Here is a 19,976-nt window from a genome sequence, read left to right as displayed (position 1 = left end):
AGGCTCGCTGTCGCCCCCTGGAGCTTGGTGGGATAATGGCATATAGAAGAGCGCGGGGCGGCCCTAGAGGCGGCGTCGGGTACTCCGAATCCAGCGAGGATTTCTGGGGAGAGCAATAGAGACGCGGCCTGAGCTAGAAGGGCTGGAGCGGAGGCAAATAAGGAGATCGGTAGATTGAGTGGCTAGAGAGGTCGGAGGTAAGTGGCTGTAGAAATCAGGCGGACCCGGAACACAGACGCCTCGGGACCATGACTTATGCTTATCTCTTCAAGTACATCATCATCGGAGACACAGGTAGCCGCCGGAGGACCGCCTGCGAGGCTGGGGCGGGGATCCCACCTCCAAAATCGGCCTGGGGGCGGGGCGGGACGAGGGGGCCGGGCGAGCGGAGTTGAGCGGAGGGGGCGGGGCGAGCTCCGGGGGCGGGGCTGTCTTTCCTTAGACCCTGTGCCCGGCCTGGGAGCCAGCCGCTTCCCGGGTGGCGCGTCTAGTCCGCACCGTCCTTTTTCAGGTGTGGGGAAGTCATGCCTCCTCCTGCAGTTCACCGATAAGCGGTTCCAGCCTGTGCACGACCTCACAATAGGTAAGCGTATCCCCTCGTTCCAGAACATATAAAAGCTGGCTGGCTGAACTGCTGAAGGAGGAAGTTAACAGTCTCAGTATTCTAAGTAAAAAGTTACGCCTCCCTACCTTAGTCCGAAGCCATGCTATATGAAAAGTGATAAAAGCTGGTAAATAGAGGGTAAATAATTGAAAGGTAACTTTAGAGATGGATGTGAGATAAACATTAGTTGCCATAGGAATTTTTTCTTCAAATGCAACTTGTATGTTTATGAAAAAATTCCACGTAAACACAACTGCTTATTCAGAAACTCATCTGTACTTTGTGGTTAACTACCAACGTAATGTATTTCGAAGTAAACATTGACATACGACTCTTTTTGTGTTGGAGAGGGGAAAGCCAATGTAAGAGTCATCCCCAGTCCTTCTCCTCTCCGCCCTCTTTGTTTGAGACAAGTTCTGACTATATAGTCCAGGGTAGCCTCAGATTCACTCTATATTCCACACTGGCCATGAATTTCCAGATATCCTCCTGCCTCAGCCTCCAAGTGCTGTGATTAGGGGCATGCACCTTAATTTTGTTTTTTGTTTGTTTGGAAGACTGGCTTTGTACCCCATGTGTAACCTGAAGATGATCTTGAACAGGTCTGCATCTTACTGCCTCCACCACATAAATGCTGGGATTAGATGTGCTCAGTCTGTTTTGTTTGCTTGTTGATGTTTTGGTTTATTTATTTATTCATGTATTTTATGTATATGAGTGCTCTGTCTTCATGCACACTAGAAGAGGGCATGAGATCCTATTACAGATGCCTGTGAGCCACCTTGTTGGTGCTGGGAATTGAACTCAGGACCTCTGGAAGAGCAGTGAAGTGCCCTTAACCCCTGAGCCATCTCTCCAGCCCCAATGTTTTAGTTTCTTACTCATTGAAATTACATTCTTAACTTTTCTGAAAGAAAGAGAAATTGACTGACTTTTTTTCAAAAAGTAGCTTTTGTTTTTTATTGAGGTAACAGGCAGAAGCAATTTTTATATCTGTCTTATAGGTTGTAGCACCTTAAAGTAGAAATATTCTATGTAGGGAGAGGATATCTACATAGGATGACTGAATTGTCATTACTTGTGCTATGTCCAAAATACTGTATAAAAATAGAAAAGGGGAGGAATTGTCTGACATATGATGCAACATTTTTAACATGACTGTTTTTGAAATACTGTCCTTGAAATGAATTTTACCTTGAAATAGAAGTATGCCAAAAGTCTTATCAGTTTGCCAGTTTCCAAACCTCTTTGAGATAGGCTATTTCTGGTGAATTCTGAGAATTACTAGTGAAGATCTCTTGTCCTTGAAGACCTGTTTCCGTCTTCCTTTTTTCTTATTTTACATATCCATCCCAGTTCCCTCTCCCTCCCATCCTCCCATGCCCCCCTCCACCCAAAGAGAAGATCTGTTTCTTAGGCAACTTTCTTTCTTCCTTTTTCCTTCCTTTCTTCCTTCCTTCTTTCCTTCCTTCCTTTCTTTTGTGGTTTTTCAACACAGGGGTTCTCTGTAAAACAGCCTTAGCCATCCCAGAAGTTGCTCTGTAGACCAGAATGGCCTTGAACTCACAGAGATCCACCTGTCTCTAGGCAACTTTCTTAATTGCAAATGAAAATAATTTCAGAATTACAGTAAAGAAGTCCTGCTTTATACACAGAACTAGTGGGCATTCTGAGACACTGCCAAGTCTTTCAAGGGGGCTGGAGGGATGACTCGTCAGTTAGGTGCACTGGCTGCTTGCTCTTCCAGGGTTCAATTGCCAGAACCCAAATGGAAACTCATGGCAACTCATAACCATCTGTCACTCAGTTCCAGAGGGATCTGTTGCCTTCTTCTGGCCTCCACAAGTACTAAGCACACATGTAACACACATACTTACATGTAGGTAAAACACTTATATTCATAAAATTTTAAAAGCCTAAAAAAGAAAGAAAACAAAAAGAAGGAGGAGGAAATACTGGGCTGGAGAGATGGCTCGGAGGTTAAGAGCACTGGCTGCTCTTCCAGAGATCTTGAGTTCAATTCCCATTAACCACATAGTGACTCACAACCATCTATAATGAGACCCAGTGCCCTCTTCTGGCACACAAACATACATGCAGGCAGAACACTGTATATAATAAATAAATAAATCTTTAAAAAAAAAAAAAAAGAAGGCTGGGCATTGGTGACACAAGCCTTTAATCCCAGCACTCGGGAGGCAGAGGCAAGCAGATCTCTGTGAGTTCTAGGCCAGCCTGGTCTACAGAGTGAGTGCCAGGACAACTAGGGCTACACAGAGAAACCCTGTCGTCTCAAACCAAAAAAAAAAAAAAAAAAAAAAAAAAAAAAACAAAAAAAAAAAGAAGAAGAAGAAAAAAAAGTACTTTCAAACAGTTTAGAAATTCTTTGAATTACATATTACATAGTCAGATTTTAGTATACACTAACATTCTTAAGAATTTATCTACGTCTTGGGGGGCACAAGCATCTATAATGAGATCTGGTACCTTCTGGTGTGCAGGCAGAGCACTGTATAAATCTATAAAGATTTATTTATTTTATGTGCATTGGTGTTTTGCCCACATCCATGTCTCTGTGAGGGTGTCGGATCTCCTGGCACTGGAGCTACAGACAGTTACGAGCTGCATGTGGATACAGGGAATTGAACCCCAGGCCCCTGAGAGAGCAGCCAGTGCTCTTGACTGCTGAGTGATCTCTCCAGCCTCAAATAAATGAATCTTTAAAGAAAAGAAGAAAAACTTTACTGCCTTTCAGTTTTATTTTTCCTAGAATTGTAAGTTTTCTTTCTCAATCTTTTTCTGTGAATTGTAGCTTTACAATGGAAACTGCTTATCACAAAACTTCCCTACAGTGGCTGTACTTTCACTCTTGTTTTTCATTGAGAAGGTTTTTCTGTGTAGCTTTGAATGTCCTGGAACTTGCCTTGTAATGGGTACAAGTTCTCCAGACATTATTTGCAAATTGTTTGAGTAACTGCTCTGGGTTTGCTTTTTGTTTGGTTACTTGGTTGTTTTTTTTGAAACAGGATTTCTCTGTCCTGGCTGTCCTGGAACTCACTAAGATCTGCCTGCCTCTGCCTCCCAAGTGATGATATTAAAGAAAGGCATGCTCCACCACCTCCACCCAACATCTGTCACTTTTCTTAAGGCTAATAAAAGATAATCTAGAATCTTAGTCATCATTATAAGGTCTTATATATAATAAATCAACTGATTGTGTTATTACCAGAATTTGTAAAACCAGACCTAGGGAAAGAACTAGCCCTGGGGACATATACGTGTTCTTTTCTGTCCCCGCTTAGGTTTATTTATTTTTATTTGTATGTATATGCATATCTATTTGTACATGTGTGCACAGGTCTTGGCAGGGCCCAGAAATTGTTGAGTTCTCTGGAGCTGGAGTTACAGGTGATTGAGAATTGAGAGCCAGCACAGTAGCCAGTGCTCTTTCTTTTTTTTTTTTTTTTTTTTTTTTTTTTGGTTTTTAGAGACAGGGTTTCTCTGTGTAGCTTTGGAGACTGTCCTGGAGCTAGCTCTTGTAGACCAGGCTGGTCTCGAACACAGAGATCCTCTTGCCTCTGCCTCCCGAGTGCTGGAATTAAAGGTGTGTGCCACCAGTGCCCAGCTCAGCCAGTGCTCTTAACCACTGAGCCATCTCTGTAGCCCTCTAGGGTCTTAAAAAAAAAAAAGATTTATTTATTTTCAATTATACAGTTCTACCTGCACACAAGCAGAGGATACCAGATCTCATTATAGATGATTATGAGCCACCATGTGGTTGCTGGGAATTGAATTCAGGATCTGTGGAAGAACAGCCAATGCTCTCAAACACTGAACCATCATCTCTCCAGCCTTGCCCTCCGGGGTCTTAATACAGTAAATTTTGCCCTGATCATAAAATCAGAACAGTGAGAATATTTGTATTTTTTTTATTTTAATTAGAATTTATTCCCTTATCTACATTTGGATGTATTATCACTTAGAATCCACTTATTTATTTTTGGTGCCAGGGACTAAACCAAGAGACTTAAATCTTTTGCAGTTGCACTAGCACTGAATTATACATACAGCTGTAGAATGTGATTATTTTTTTTAACCTGAACCTCAGGCCAACCTTGAGTTTATTATACAAGTGATGATGATCTTGAACTCCTGATCCTAGTACTCCTATTGCCTCCCCCTCTTTGAGAGCTGGGATCTCAGGCATGACTGCCATGCCCAGTTAAGGGGTTTTGGGGTGTGTGTGTGTGTGTGTGTGTGTGTGTGTGTGTGTGTGTGTGTGTCTGTCTGTCTGTCTGTCTGTCTGTGTCGCATATTCCAGGAAAGGGATCCCTGGAGCTACAGGCAGTTATGAGCTATCTGATGAGGGGGTTAGGAACCAAATTCCAGTCCTCTATAAGAGCAGCACATATTTTGCTTTTACTGCTGAGCCATCTCTCCAGCCTCGTGCTCAGTTTTATTTGGTTCTGGGGATTGAATCCAGGTACTCATGCATGCTAGGCAAATACTTTATCAAGGGTGCTACATCCCCCAGTGTCCATGGATTTTTAATTCTAGAAAAGAAACCAAAGGAACACAATCTTAGTTGAGCAGTAAGTAGCTGTAATGAGCTGAAAGTCAGTGAGTGAACACAAAGGAATCATTATAACCCTTTGGGGAAAAGTATGAGTTTCCAGATTAACATGCATGTGTTCATGACAGTCATATCCCTTCTTTTGGCCTTCACTGACAGGGGTGGAGTTTGGAGCCCGTATGGTCAACATTGATGGAAAACAAATCAAACTGCAAATCTGGGATACGGTAAGAGAAGGCAAAAATAATTTAATACTAGACCAAGATCCAGTTATAGCAATAAAAGCTAATGTAGCCACGTGTGGTGCTACACACCTGTAGTTTTAAAACTGTAGGATGAGGCAAGAAGCTGAAAGGTCAAGCCAGAAGGGATTACATACTAAGATATTCAAGTCAAAAAAAAAATTCATTTTTTTTTTTTTTTATTTTAAATGACTCAATTTTGAGGGGGCAGTGGTGACACAGGCCTTTAATTCCAGCATTCAGGAGGCAGAGGCAGGTGAATCTCTGTGAGTTTGAGGACAGCCAGGGCTATACAGAAAAATCTTGTCTTGAAAACTCCCCTAAAAAAAGAGACTCAATACAGTAAAAAAATAAATAAATAAAAAATAAGACCATTTTCTATCCCCCACTGTTGTTATTCTGCCAGAGGGATCCACTGTTAATGATTCAGTGTATATGCTTTCGGACTTCTGTGCATTTAAATTCATAAATAGACATTTTGCACACCTTTAATCCCAGCACTTGACTTTGGATGCAGAGACAAGCAGAATCTCTGTGTTAGAAGCCAGACATGCCTACATAGTGAGTTCTAGGCCAGCCAGACTACAGAGAGACCTGTCTATAAATAAGTACAAGTATATGGTTGAGTTTTTCCAAAGACTTTTTAAAAACAAATATTTATTTAATGCATGTGAGTGCTCTATCTGCATTATGACTTTATGCCAGAAGAGGGCATCAGATTCCACTATAGATGGGTGTGAGTTACCATGTTGTTGCTGGGAGTTGAGCTCAGGATTCTAGAACAGCAGGGCTCTTAGGTGCTGAGCCATCTCTCTAGCCCTTTCCAAAGACTTTTAACAACTTCTTTATTACTCGTGTATGGTGGTGGTGTATGCATGCAACCTGGTACATGTGGAGTGGTTCTCTTTCAGCCTGTCTGTCAGGTTTGCATAACAAGTGCTTTGCTCACTGAGCCATCTTACCAGCCTGAGATTTTGTTTTCGTTAGTATTTACATGTGTAGAACTAGGACAAGAGTAAACATAACTATGCTTTTTCTATAGTAGTTTCCATATTTCCAAGACTTCAATATCAGTAAATACAGATCTGTCTCACTTCTTTTAACAGCTACCTAGTCACAAAAGTGTGTGTGCATTGATAGACATTTAGGTTATCCCTAAATGTCTTCATTGAACATTCTTATTTATTAAAATTCTATGCAGATGTTTGAGAATTAAAATTCTAGGGCTAAAGTTGCTTGTATTTTATTTATTTGTTTTTAGGGTTTTGTTTGTTTGCTTGCTTGTTTTGAGACTTGCTTGTATTTTAAAATTTAGTCAGTGAAATACTATCAAAGTTTGGCTTGGCTTAACAAATTTTTGTCTAATCGAGAGAAATTGCTTTTGTGTGCAATATTTCATTTATACTATTCTTTCCTCAAAGGCAAATATTGTAGTCTCTATTCTAGTTTAAAAGAACTAGAAATAATTCATAATATTTACCTAAAATCATTCCCTGTCTTGAGTTCATTGCCACTATTTACCAACTACATATTGCAATTCCGGTTTTATTATATTTAATTTTTGTATTTCTACTAATGGGAACCCCACACACCCCCAAGAGGTCAAGATATAAATTCTTACAAGCAGAGGGTGAAGCCAGTGGGTATAAAGACCAGTATAAGTTAGTTCCTACTTCTTTGACTTAAGTTAATGTTATTTAATTTTTTCTTTTTAGAGACAGGACCTCAGATAGCCCAAGTAGCTATGTAGCTAAGGATAACCTTGAACTCCTTATCCTTCTGCCTCCACTTTCAAATTTTGGGATTACAAGGTGTGTGCCACCATGTCTGTATTTAAAGAAAAATACATGTTTTAGTGCCAAGAATAAAAGTTTGTAGATGCCAGTTAGTATGGTCAGGGCCATGTTTTTGTTTTTTTGTTTTGTTGTTTTGTTTTGAGACAGGGTTTCTCTCTTATGATACTGGCTGTCCTGGAACTTATTCTGTAGATCAGGTTGGCCTTGGCCTTGAACCCACGTAGATCCACCTGCCACTGATTCCTGAGTGGGCTTTTCTTTTTTTCTTAAGTGCTGACATGAAAAATGGTTTGGTCATGAAAAAAGTTTAGAGCCACAATTATATGTTATATGGATAGGATCTTTAAGAAATATGTGTCAGGGCTGGAGAAATGGCTCAGTGGTTAATAGCACTGGCTGCTCTTCCAAAGGACATGGGTTTAATTCTTGACACTCAAATGGCAGCTCACAACTGTCTGTAACTCTAATTCCAGGGGATCGAGCACACTCAAACAGACATCTATGCAGGCAAAACACCAATGTGCATAAAATAAAAAGAAATGAATCATTTAAAAATAAAAGAACTACATGGCAAGCTTGGCATGGTGATGCATGCTATCCCAGCACTCAGGAGACAGAGGGTTCCTGAAAATCAAGGTCAGCCTGGTCTACATAGAGTTCCAGGCTAACCAACACAGTGCAACAAGAAAATAAAAACAAGCAACAGAAAACACTACTACCACCACCAACAAAACACTATCTGACTTACAGCTGATATTTCAAACTATGTATCTTACTCCCACTTGGGAGAAATTAAAAAGCTGTAAATTCTCTTCATCAAAGATCCATGTTCCACTTGATGTGATGGCTTACCTACACCTATTTCTTACTTATTCTATTGCTATGAGTAGACATCATGACCAAGGCAATTCTTATAAAGAAAGCATTTAATTGGGACCTTATAGTTGTAGAGAGTTGTTCAATGATCATCATAGCAAGGAGCAGACAGGCACTGGAGCACTAGCTGGGAATTTTATAACTTGATCCGTAGGCTGTCTTGAAAAATAAAGCAAACAAACAAAAAAATTAGGAGATAAGAGCAAAACAGGGCCCCAAAAGAGTTAGGGTATACTATGACAGAGTAAATATAATATTCTACAGAACTTTTAGTGGACAAAGGTGCTTTTCAAATCTTAAAGGTGTTTCCAGAATTACCAGTAAAAGACTAAGGAATTGTATGATGCTTCCAGAGGCTGTGTATCTGGGGAGAGAATCACTATAAGTTAGCAGACTCTCTTCTCATATAGTTGTACCCTAACTCAGATTGTAAGGCTTCTGTGCTATGGAGTGCTACTGCTCTGTTTTTATATTACAGCACTGCTGTGTAGGTTTTAGCCAGCTGTCTAACTTGCCCCCCTGAGCTTTGTTTCCCCCATTTTCTTCAAAGGAGAATAATAGCAGTCTTCTTTAAGAGTACTAGGAAAATTGTATTAGATGATATATGTGATTATCTCTTATGGTTCCTAGGCAAATAAATAAATAATAGTTTAAAATGTTATGGTAGGAGCTGGAGAGATGGCCCAAAGGTTGAACCCTTGATGCTCTTGCAGAGGTCCTGGGTTCAATTCCCAGGACTCATATGGTGGCTCAGAACCATCCATTGCTCCAGTTCCAGGGGATCCAGTGCCTTCTTCTGACCACCATAGGTACCAGACATGGTATACATACAAACATACATGAAGGCAAAATACTTATACACATAAAATTATTTAAATTTCAAAGAAGAATCTTGTTATTTTATATCAGTACTTTTATGGGTTGGTTGTATACTATAAAAGACCATTTATGTTTCCAACATAGATTTCTAGTGATAGAATATGGGTTTTATGAGGATAAATTATTCCAAAAATGTGAAAACTTTTCTAACAGGATTGATTCAATACTAAGTATTTTGTGTGGTAGGTTGGTTTTGTTATGTTTTTTGAGAACAGGGTCTTACTATGCAGTCCAGTCTGGCCTCAAACTCAGGGTTCTTTTGCTTTGGTCTTTTCAGTACTCGGATGCAGAATGAGTATTAGTGTTAGAAGAAGGCTGTGTGTGTGTGTGTGTGTGTGTGTGTGTGTGTGCGTGCGTGTGCGCGCGCATGTATATATTATGTGCTCACACAGGCCAGAAAGGGGCACTGAATCCTTTGGAACTGGAGTTACAGGTGTTTGTGTGCTGCCTGGTGTGGATCTGGAATCTGAAGTTTTTTCATATGATAGAACAGCAAGCATCTTAATCCTTGAGCCATCTCCCCAGCCCAGTGTTGTTATTTAAATGACACTTGTGATTCCCTTAAGCAAAAATAAAATAAAGGAACTATTAGACTAAAAAAACAAAAGTATGTAGAGCATGGGAGGAATTCATTGCTCAGTTATAAATAAGGCAATATTTTTGTTCCATCAGACATGAGATAAGATTCTGAACAGTATTCTTTTTGTTTTTTGTTTTTGTTTTTCAAGACAGGGTTTCTCTGTGTAACAGTCCTGGCTGTCCTGAAACTTGCTCTGTAGACCAGGCTGGTCTTGAACTCACATAGATTCACCTGCTTCTGCCTCCAAGTGCTGAGATTAAAGGAATGTGTCACTACCACCACCCAGCTGGCTGAACAAGATTCTTTTAAGGAAAACTATCCTAGATCTTGGACGTCATTCCCTATTCCTCCCCCTCCCCCACTGTGGTTTTTGGAGACAGGATTTCTGTGCATAGCTTTGGAGCCTGTCCTGAAACTAGCTCTTGTAGACCAGGCTGGTCTGGAACTCACAGAGATCTGCCTGCTTCTGCCTCCCAAGTGCTGGAATTAAAAGTATGTGTCACCACTGCCCGGCTCATTCCCTATTCCTTATTCCTATTTTCTACCACAGGATCTTAGCTAAGAACTTCCAGGTAGTCTTGCTGTTATCAGAGAAACCCAAGGGCTACTTAGCATAAACTCAGTTGCTCATATCTGATTTTCTACATTGTTGCATTGAAATTTGCCTTCTGCCAGACAAAATATTAGCATTCTAAGATAATCTTCCTTTTTTACAGATACATGAATGAAAACAGAAAAAGTAATATAATATATTCAACATCATATTTGGGATTGAGTTTCAGCCCCATTTCCAGTTTTACTCTAGGGGATATTGGGAAACATATATGAAGGTTGTTGGTATCATACTGTTGGCATTGAGTCTGGACCAAAGGCTAAGAATATTTTGTAGTTTGGGCAGGTGGTGGTGGCACAAGCCTTTAATTCCAGCATTCAGGAGGCAGAGGCAGGCAGATCTCTGAGTTCGAGGCCAGCCTGGTCTACAGAGTTACTTTCAGGACAACTAGGGCTGTGCTACACAGAAAAATCTGTCTCAAAAAAAAACCAATACATAAATAAATAAAATACATAAAAACCAATAAATAAATAAATAAAATACTTAAATATGTATGTATTTATTTATTGAAAAATAGCTCACCTGGACTCCTCCCTGGACAGGCATATTTCTTTTCCCTAATTTATTATTATTTCTTAATCTAGCACAAGTTCTTTCTTTAGTTAAATTCTTTGTTTTAGGGTGGCATGTGAGCAAGTCACTTTCTCTGGAAATAACCTAGTTTTACTGGGATTTTTTGTTGCCATGTTGATGGTAAAGGCTGGGCAAGAGTCCTTCCGTTCTATCACCCGTTCCTACTACAGGGGAGCAGCTGGAGCACTGCTGGTGTACGATATCACAAGGTGAGTGAGTGGCTGGAGCGGGGAGGGGGGCCTGCCTCACTTCCCTAAAGCTGTCCTCTATCTACGGCCTCTGCCAAGGACTCAGAGTAGGGATGGCTGGTCTTTTGCACACATGTAACTTCCCTTCTCGTGTATACGGAGCAACTTTGACTTATTGAAACAGGCTCCTTACCACGATTCTAAATTGTTCTGCTATAGACGTGAAACCTTCAACCACCTGACGTCATGGTTAGAGGATGCCCGCCAGCACTCAAGCTCGAACATGGTTATAATGCTGATCGGAAATAAGAGGTAACGTTTTACCTTTATAAATACTAGTTACCAGGAGGCATCAAACTTTCTCTGTGGATATGGAATTTCTTTGTCTTGATACCCAGACTTTAATATATCATCTTAGTAAGAAAATGTTACTATGGTAAGATATGCACAAAATTTACCATTTTAACCATTTCTAGGATATTCTGAGGCCCTAACCATATTAGAATTGCTCTGCAAACCTCACCATTATCCATCTTCAGAACTTTGTCATTTTCTCAGACTTTGGAACCATTGAATTTTGTCATCTTCCTTGCCCTTGGTGTCTTCCTCACCATCTGGCAACCACCATCCTACTTTCTTTTGTTATCGTTGAAACAGGGCCTGTGTACCTTAGGCTGGCCTCAATCTCACTAGACAACCTAGGCCTGAGTGCTGGGGTTACAGGACTGTGCCGTCACACCCAGCCTCTACATTCTTTATAAATACAAGTACTCAGGATGGAGATACATGATGTGAAAGGCATAAAAGAGAAATGAATTAAAAATAAACAAATAAATACAGGTACTGTAGGCAGCTCATCAGTAGAATTACATAATGCTTGTGCTTTTATAAGTGGCTTATTTTATCTAGCAAAATGTCTTCAAGCACTGTCCATTACAGCATGATCAGAACTTCCTTTTTCAGAATTCTAGTATTTATAATGATCACGTTTCATTTACCTGTCTTTCTGTGAACCCTTGGGCTACTGCAACTTTTTGGCTATTGTGACTGTTGTTGTCCTGAACATGGGAAAAAAGATGTGTCTGTTCAAATTCCTACTTTGCGTTCTTTTGGCTGTGTAGCCAGTAAGGTGGCTGGATCATTTGGGAATTCTCTGTTTAAATGTTGAGGAGCCACCACAGTAGCAGCACCATTTTGCATTTCTACCAGAAGTTCACAAGGGTTCCACTTTACATTTTGGCAAGCCTTGTATTCCTAATTTAAATTAAAAAGAAATTATTCTTTTTAGTTTTAATATATAATTTTTAAAAATTTTATCTATAGCTCAAAAGAAATACCTGGCTGAATTAAATCTAACCAGTGCATATCTATTTGCACTGTGAGACAGAGATTCATGTTTGAGACCAATCTGGATTATATAGCAAGTTGTAGGCCAGCCTGGCCTATATATCAGAACCCTGTCTCAAAAATTAGATCGGAAGCAGTGAGATGGTTCGGTGAGTAGAGATGCCTGCCACCAACCATGACAACCTTGGTTCAGTCCCTGGGCTCCATATGGTAAAAGTTAGAGAAGTGATTCCTGAGGGTTGTCCTATTACCTCTATGGGTACACTATGATGTGAATGTACCCCCACACAGACATACAAACACACAAATAAATTGGTACATAAATATGTATTTAAAAATTCAAAGGCAGGCAATGATAGTGTATACTTTTAATCCCAGGAGGCAGAGGCAGGCAGATCTCTGAGTTTGAGGCCAGCCTGGTCTACAGAGTGAGTTCCAGGACAGCCAGGACAGGCCCCAAAGTTACACATAGAAAACCTGTCTCAGAAAACCAAAAAAGCAAACAACAGACAAATAATAAAAATTGATGAACCAGGCATTACCATGTAATCCAAAAATCTGAGAAGTGGAGACAGGTGGATCAGGATTTGAAAACTATCTTTGGTTATACAGAGAAATGGAGCTTAACTTGGGCTAGATGAGCCCAAAAACAGGCTGGAGAGATGGCTCAAGGGTTAAGAACTCTTGTTCTGCCCAAGGACCTGAGTTCTATTCCCAGCACCCATGTTAGGTGGCTCACCATTGCCCATGACTCCAGCTGTAGGGGGATGTTACACCTTCTTCTGGCCTCTATGGGTACCTGAACACAAATGGTACACATACATATAACTTTTTAAAAAAAAATCTTAAAAAATGAAATAGTTAGATCTAAATAACATATTTTAGTACTTGCTGCCAAGTCCAATGACACAATGATATAAAGTTGATCTCTGGATCATACATGTAGAAAGAAACAACTTTCTCATATGTTGCCTTTGACTTCTACCTATATGCCATGTCATAGGTATACCCACACGGGTAAACACATACACACACAATAAATAAATAAAATGTATTGAAAATAACATAACTTCTTTGGAGACAGAGCTTCAGGTGTGGCAGGCTGTCCTTGAACACACTGTGTAGTTGAAGGTAAACTTGATTTTCTAATCCTTCGGCTAGAATTACCAGGGTAAGCTCTGAATACCTGGGGATTGAACGCAGTTCTTTGTGCATATTAGTCAAGCATTCTACTAACTGAACTACATTTGAACTCCTAAATAATAATGTATTAACTATTAGAAAAGTTATAAGGCCAAATTAAAAGAAAATTGTTAGCCAGGTCTACAAGAGCTACTTCCAGGATAGCTTTCAAAGCCACAGAGAAACCCTGTCTTGAAAAAGCAAAACAAAACAAAAAACAAAAAAAAAAAAAATATTTATACTTCCTTTTATAAAAATTTCCATTCTTTCTTCATCATCATAGTGATGCATACCATAACAAGTGGATCTCTGAGTTCAAAGCCAGCCTGGTCTACACAGAGAGTTCCTGGACAGTCAGACTGTCCTTTAATGATAGTGTGATGTGGAAGCATAAACCCTTTCCTTGCCACATGGCTTTTGGTCATGGTGTTTCATTACAACAATAGTAATTCTCTGTAACGAGTACGGTTTTTCCGCCCGCTGCCAGGTCTTGTCCTGCCGCCATGCCGCCAGCCCCAAATAATGCACAGAGACTCTGTATTTGTTATTATACTGTTGGCCAGTTACTATTTTCTTATCGGCTAGCTTTGTCTTAATTATTAACCCATTTCTGTGTATTTCCATATGGTCTTACCGAGAGCGGAGGAATGGCGGTTCTGTTCTCTCTAGGCTCTCCATCTTGACCCCTCCTTACTACTTCCTATTTCCTCCTTGTCTCCTAGTCCCTCCTATTTTCCTTTCCTATTGGCCAACAGTGCTTTACTATTAACCAGTATGAGAAACATATATACATAATGGCATCTCCCATCAATTCTCTTTTGTTTGTTTTTGTTTTCAAGACAGGGTTTTTCTGTGAAATAGTTCTGGCTATCCTGGAACCCATGCTGGCCTCAAACTGACAGAGATCTTCCTGCCTCTGCCTCCTGAGTGCTGGTTAAAGATGTTCACCACCACCACCCAGCTCAAAAGTAATTCTAACAAACATCATGGACTTCTTATTGTTTTCATGATTAAAAACTAGACTCTTTGAGACAAAATTTCCCATTTGAAAAACAAAAACTAGGTCAATCTTACTGTTTTCACTAGCTTCTTATTCTAGTTTTCATGGCCTTTCCATGCTACTTTTCTTCATTTCTGGTTTTGGCTCTTCTTTCTCCTATTTCACCTAAATTGTATCCCTATCACTTTCTCTAATTCTGGAGCGCTAAGTATCCTATACATACTAGAAATGAGGCCAGAAAAAGTTAAGGTTACTGTTCTCCTTATTCCTGGCTCAGTCTCTCATGAGTTTATTCTAGGTAAAGAAAGTGTCATCACTACAGGATGAGAAATCTTTAGCCTTCTACTAAATAGCACCTCCCTTTATCATCTCTACTGTGCTGTCTGGATCCCACCTGAAAAGTCACAGGGTGGGGGTGGGGTCGTTGGCAAACACCAATACTCAGGAGGCAGAGGCAGGCAGATTTCTGTGAGTTTGTGTTCAGCCTGGTCTACAGAGTGAGCTCCAAGACAGCCAGGAACACATAGAGGAAACTCTGTCTCATAATAAAAGAACAAAAGACCAGCTGGGTGGTGGTGCACATCTTTAATCCCAGCGCTTAGGAGGCAGAAGCAAGCTGGTCTCTGAGTTGGAGAATGGCTTGGTCTACTGAGAGTTCCAGGACAGGCTCCAAAGCTACACAGAGAAATCCTGTCTTGAAAAACAAAACAACAATAACATCAACAACAACAAAATCCAAAACCCAAAACCTAAACAAACAAAAAGCATAGGATACCTGAAGTGACTGAGGTTTGCTTACTTCTGTGTAAGCCTGTTCTTTGTAACAGAGAGTAGTATTATCTTCAGCCCTTCAGAAGCTATTATGAATGTGAATCATAGAAGTCAATAAGCCCATATAAGATCTTCCTGTAGTGTTTACACCTTTGGTGCATTAATTGGCAGTTTTAAACTGTGGTGGGATCCTTTGGAACTATGGTCACCCCCTCCTCTTAAATCTTTAAAGTTTTCTCCCTTATTACTCTCTTACAGTGATCTAGAATCCCGAAGGGATGTGAAAAGAGAGGAAGGAGAGGCCTTTGCTCGGGAGCATGGCCTTATATTCATGGAAACATCAGCCAAGACAGCCTGCAATGTTGAAGAGGTACCATTACAAAGAAAATGGGGAGAGTGCTCAGAGGCTGTACTGCTGTTGTATTCTTCAGAATTCTCTTCTCCAGGGGACATGAGTAAACAAAGAAAGTATTGTGGTCAGAGTGACTGGATGTCTCCTTCCAGGGGAATTGTCCCATTTTCTTTACCCAAATTCCTAACGGTTTACTTTTGCCTTGGATAACATTATTGAGGATTAGATACCACTGTTATTTATAAATCACTTAAGTTGGGAATCCCACAGAAACTGTCCTCATTGTGATGCCAGGTGTTGACTGTATTGCCTGGCTGAGTGTATTTGTTTTATTTGCAATGGCTGCTAATCTAATACCTATGAACATCAGTACATACAGTAAGATTACATTTTTACAACTGTACTTAATGTATTTTATTGTGGTGGTGGTTTTCTTTCTTTAGATATAATCATGTTATACAGCCCAAACTACCCCAAAACATGTTGTGTAACTCAGGCTGGCCTCATATTTGCGATCCTCCTGCTTTCGTCCCTGACATATTGGGATGACCGGTACATATCACTCTATCTAGTAAATGGCTTTTAAAAGGACATCTGTGGAAATTATCCTTTTTTGTTTGTTTCTGAGACAGTTTCTCCATATGCCCCTGGCTATCCTGAACTCACTCTGTAGGCCAGACTAGCCTCAAACTCAGAGATCTGCCTGCCTCTGCCTTTTGGGTGCCACCTTTGCCTGGCTGAGGTTTTGGTTTTTTTTTTAGACAGGATCTAGATTACCTTGACTGGCCTAGAACTTGTTATGTAGACCAGGTTGGCCTCAAAATCATGGAGATCCACCTGCCTTCTGCCTCCATAGTGCTTGGATTAAAAGCATATACCACCATGCCTAGGTGAAATTTTTTGTATACTCCTTTCTAGTGTTTCTTAATTATTCTAAGGTTTCAGTTAGTTAATTTGAGATAGAGTGTTTCTGGGTAGCCCTGGCTGATCTGGATCTCCTCAGATTTGTATTTCTCTCATGTCTACATTTAAGAGTGATACATGATTTATGTCTTTCTCAGGCCTTCATTAACACAGCCAAAGAAATATATAGGAAGATCCAGCAGGGCTTATTTGATGTCCACAATGAGGTGAGAAGGGTGGGGTTGGGACTGGCAGTTACCTTGATAGGAGCTCCCTGTCATGTCAGCACTCCTGCCTGGCATCACATTAATCACAACTGCCAATTCAGACTTTTTCTCTTTGTAAGTGCAGGTGCTAAGAACCCATCTTTAGTTTCTGTTTTCACTCAAGTTTGAGCCCCATAAAACTGAAAGAGATAAGCTAGCCGTCCACAGACTAACATACTATGAGTTTTTTTTCTTCTTGATTTCAGTTTCCTACTATTCCAGAACATGAGAGAAAGATAATTCTTAATTGCTCAGGAGGGAAAACTCTGGGATAGAACAAACAAACAAAAAAAAATCATATGCTAATATGCCACTTATATTCTTTCACTTCACTTACTCTGTAAATAAGTGTCTTTGGCATATGTATGTGTTATGTGGTGTGCATGCATATATATATACATACATACATATGTTCACATGTGTGGAGCCCTAAAGTTGACAGCAGGTACTTTTACCATCACTCATAACCTTACATATTGAGGCAGGTTCCCCCACCATTTAGACTAGTCTGGTTAGCCAGTTTGCTGTAGGGATTCCCTATCTCTACCTTCCAAGGACTGAGATTGAAGGAGCAATGCCATGTCCATCTGGCGCTTAGATGGTTTCTAAGGATCTAAACTCTGGTCCTCAGGCTTACACGGCAAGTATTTCCCCAGCTCAGCTATCTCCTCAGTCCCCTTAGTTTTCCTACTCTTGCCTAATCACATCTTAATTCTGCACATAGCTATAAAATTTATGTGCAGCGGTGCACCTTGAAAACATGCACAGAGCCACCTCTACTAACTAACACTCCACCACAACCAGTCATTCTTCCACAAACATTTGGCTAGAGAACAAGATTCTTACAATGTAACTATTCCTTTATTCCTGTCCTTTCTGTCATTCACTTCAGCACTGATATAAGAATTATTCCTTTTTCTTTTGCAGGCCAATGGCATCAAGATTGGGCCCCAACAGTCGATTTCAACATCAACGGGACCAAGTTCATCTCAGCGGAACTCTTGTGATGTAGGATCTGACTCTGGCTGCTGCTGAACATCTGGCCTGAACTCTTTTTTTTTTTTTTTTTTTTTTTTTTTTTTTCTTTCCCCCCCTGGAACAGCTTCAGATCAATCAGCTTAAAGAAAGAGGTCTTACTTGCTTTGGCTGAGAGCAGCCTCTTTTCAATGTGCAATGCTTTACCCTTCACTAAAAACACCATGAGAAAGCCGGGCCCTTACTAACCTGTCCACCAGTAGGGACATGAATATTCCATATAGATCAGGGCTCTGATTTCTAAAATATTAGGATCAAAGTTGATTGTCACAGTAATTAAAAAATAAACAACTTACTAAGTATCTGTTTGCTAGGTGTGGTGGCACATACCTATAATTCCAGCACTCAGGATTTTTGGCAGGAGGATTTTCAGGAGCTCTGAAGTCAGTCTGGACTATATAAGTATTACCAGGCCGTCCATGGCTACATAGTATGATCCTGATTCAAAAAGAAAAATGAGAGAAAGGAAAAAAATCCATCTGTTATTCACTACAGTGGACGATGTTCTAATTGAGCATTTAGGACTAAGAATCTGGGTAACTTGGATGATAACTCTGTACATAGTAATTTCATTGAATTTATTTCCTTGCCTTGGAAACCTGCTTATCATTTTATAGGAGTTCCTATAGAAGCTGGGGCCCTCTGTACTATCTCATTCCTAGTTTCTTTATATAACCTTAAATATCATTCCTCATGAGACCATCACATTGGTTTTTGAGAGATCATCTCTCACAGGAACCTGGAGCTCCATGATTAGCCGAGGCTAACTGGCCTTTCTCATTGCTAGTTCCTGTTTCTTAACTACAGAATTTTGAGAGCAGCAGAGTTGGTACTGGACCAGTAGCCACATCATTTACCTAAGAAAATGTTAGCTTTTTGTTTTGTTTCGGGGACCAGTTCTAGCATTATAGTTCTCTCACCAAATTGATCTCCACTGTTTCATCATACTTCTGCCTCATGTTTTGTTTTGACTTGGTGTGTGTGTGTGTGTGTGTGTGTGTGTGTGTGTGTGTGTGTTTGTGTATGTGTGTGTGTATGTATGTTTGGGAGAGTGTGCTAGACAGGTCGAGATCACATCTAGGTTCTTAAACATGCTAAATAAGTGTTGTACCACTGAGCTATACCCTCAGAAGCCTTCTCTTTTACTTTTTTGTTTTGAGGCAAGTTGTCTAGGCTAGCCTTGAACTTGCAGGCCTTAAACTTGGAATCCTGATGCCTCAGATTTCCAGATAGCTGGGCATACTCCTAACAAAATCTATTAGACTTTTACTCTAATCAAGCTAATTGGCTTACTGAATATGACATATTTATTCCAACTTCTATACCTTTACACATGCTCTGCCCTCTAACATTATACTGGCTTTTTCTTTTCTTTCTTTCTTTTTTTCCTGGAAATTCTCCATGACTGACTTAGGGAGTTCTAAGAAGTTATTAACACTCTTAGCACTCCTATCATGGTTATTCATATGTGTATTTATTTGTATGTGCTTTACTTTGTAAACATGTTTTGTAGGGTTTTTTGGTGGGGGGTGTGAGGGGAGTCTGTCTCATGTAGGATGTAAGCTCTATCAGAGCAGGGTCCATGTCATTTCCAATCCATCGCACCATTCTTTACTGTACCCTGTGCAATTCATGATCTTGAATTTGAGTGGCATAATTTAAAACTTAAGGCTTTAGACTTTAGAAGAAACAAAGGACCTTAGAGTCTTGTCTTTGTAATTGTATTCATGTTTTCCCCATCTGCTTACCCTGGTTCTCTATTGCTCCTCTCTGCTGCTTCACTGTAACTTGCTCCCTCCATTCTGTGCAGCATACAGTAAGAATGCCTGCTACCAAGACTCAAATAAGTAGATACGTCTTCACCCACTCCTTAGAGTATGCAATACTATTTTAGCCCAATCTGCTTCACTCCTCACACCACTTTCTGGGACAGTTGCTGTCTTTTTTACTTATCTCATTTTCTTTCACAGCACTGAGGTCTCACCAAATTTTCTAAATCGTATTGTTAATGACTGTTTTACTATTAAATATATGCATGATCTAAGCTGCTATTTCGTGTGTCATTTGTGACTCTACCCTAAGTGTAAGTAGATGATATCCTCCTAGGGTATTGTATCAAAGATACCCACTTCTTACAATCGGTTAATACCAAATTCTACTCCTGGTAGTAGCAGTAAAGTCGGCATTACATCACAG

At 40.1% G+C, this 19,976-nt stretch overlaps 1 protein-coding gene and 1 non-coding gene across 3 annotated transcripts; one reads left to right on the top strand and one right to left on the bottom strand.

Moving 5' to 3' along the window:
- The first annotated feature begins 9 nt into the window (after positions 1-9).
- Rab2b (RAB2B, member RAS oncogene family) lies at positions 10-19,824 on the top strand. Of its 2 annotated transcripts, none has more exons than XM_051176833.1 (8): positions 10-294; positions 512-583; positions 5,337-5,404; positions 10,784-10,945; positions 11,144-11,236; positions 15,483-15,594; positions 16,638-16,706; positions 17,673-19,824. In XM_051176833.1, the coding sequence occupies exons 3-8, from the start codon at positions 5,370-5,372 to the stop codon at positions 17,778-17,780; spliced, it is 579 nt and encodes a 192-aa protein (XP_051032790.1). In that variant the 5' UTR covers positions 10-294; positions 512-583; positions 5,337-5,369; the 3' UTR covers positions 17,781-19,824. The 2 variants fall into 2 exon arrangements, with proteins under 2 accessions (XP_051032790.1, XP_051032789.1); XM_051176832.1 differs by having other exon boundaries at positions 27-294; positions 10,863-10,945.
- LOC127216268 (small nucleolar RNA SNORA72) lies at positions 3,822-3,909 on the bottom strand. The gene has a single exon (XR_007834008.1). It is a non-coding gene; the product is annotated as a small nucleolar RNA SNORA72 (small nucleolar RNA).
- Positions 19,825-19,976: the final 152 nt, after the last annotated feature.

This window comes from Phodopus roborovskii, unplaced genomic scaffold, assembly GCF_943737965.1.
Source record: "Phodopus roborovskii unplaced genomic scaffold, PHOROB, whole genome shotgun sequence".
Lineage (NCBI taxonomy): Eukaryota > Metazoa > Chordata > Mammalia > Rodentia > Cricetidae > Phodopus > Phodopus roborovskii.
This window is presented reverse-complemented; position numbering and strand designations above follow the sequence as displayed.

Coding starts and splice junctions, on each gene's coding strand:
- Rab2b (XM_051176832.1), top strand. CDS start 249: ATGACTTATGCTTATCTCTTCAAGTACATCATCATCGGAGACACAG. Junction 584..5,336: donor TGTGCACGACCTCACAATAG/GTAAGCGTATCC, acceptor CTTCACTGACAG/GGGTGGAGTTTGGAGCCCGT. Junction 11,237..15,482: donor ATGCTGATCGGAAATAAGAG/GTAACGTTTTAC, acceptor ACTCTCTTACAG/TGATCTAGAATCCCGAAGGG.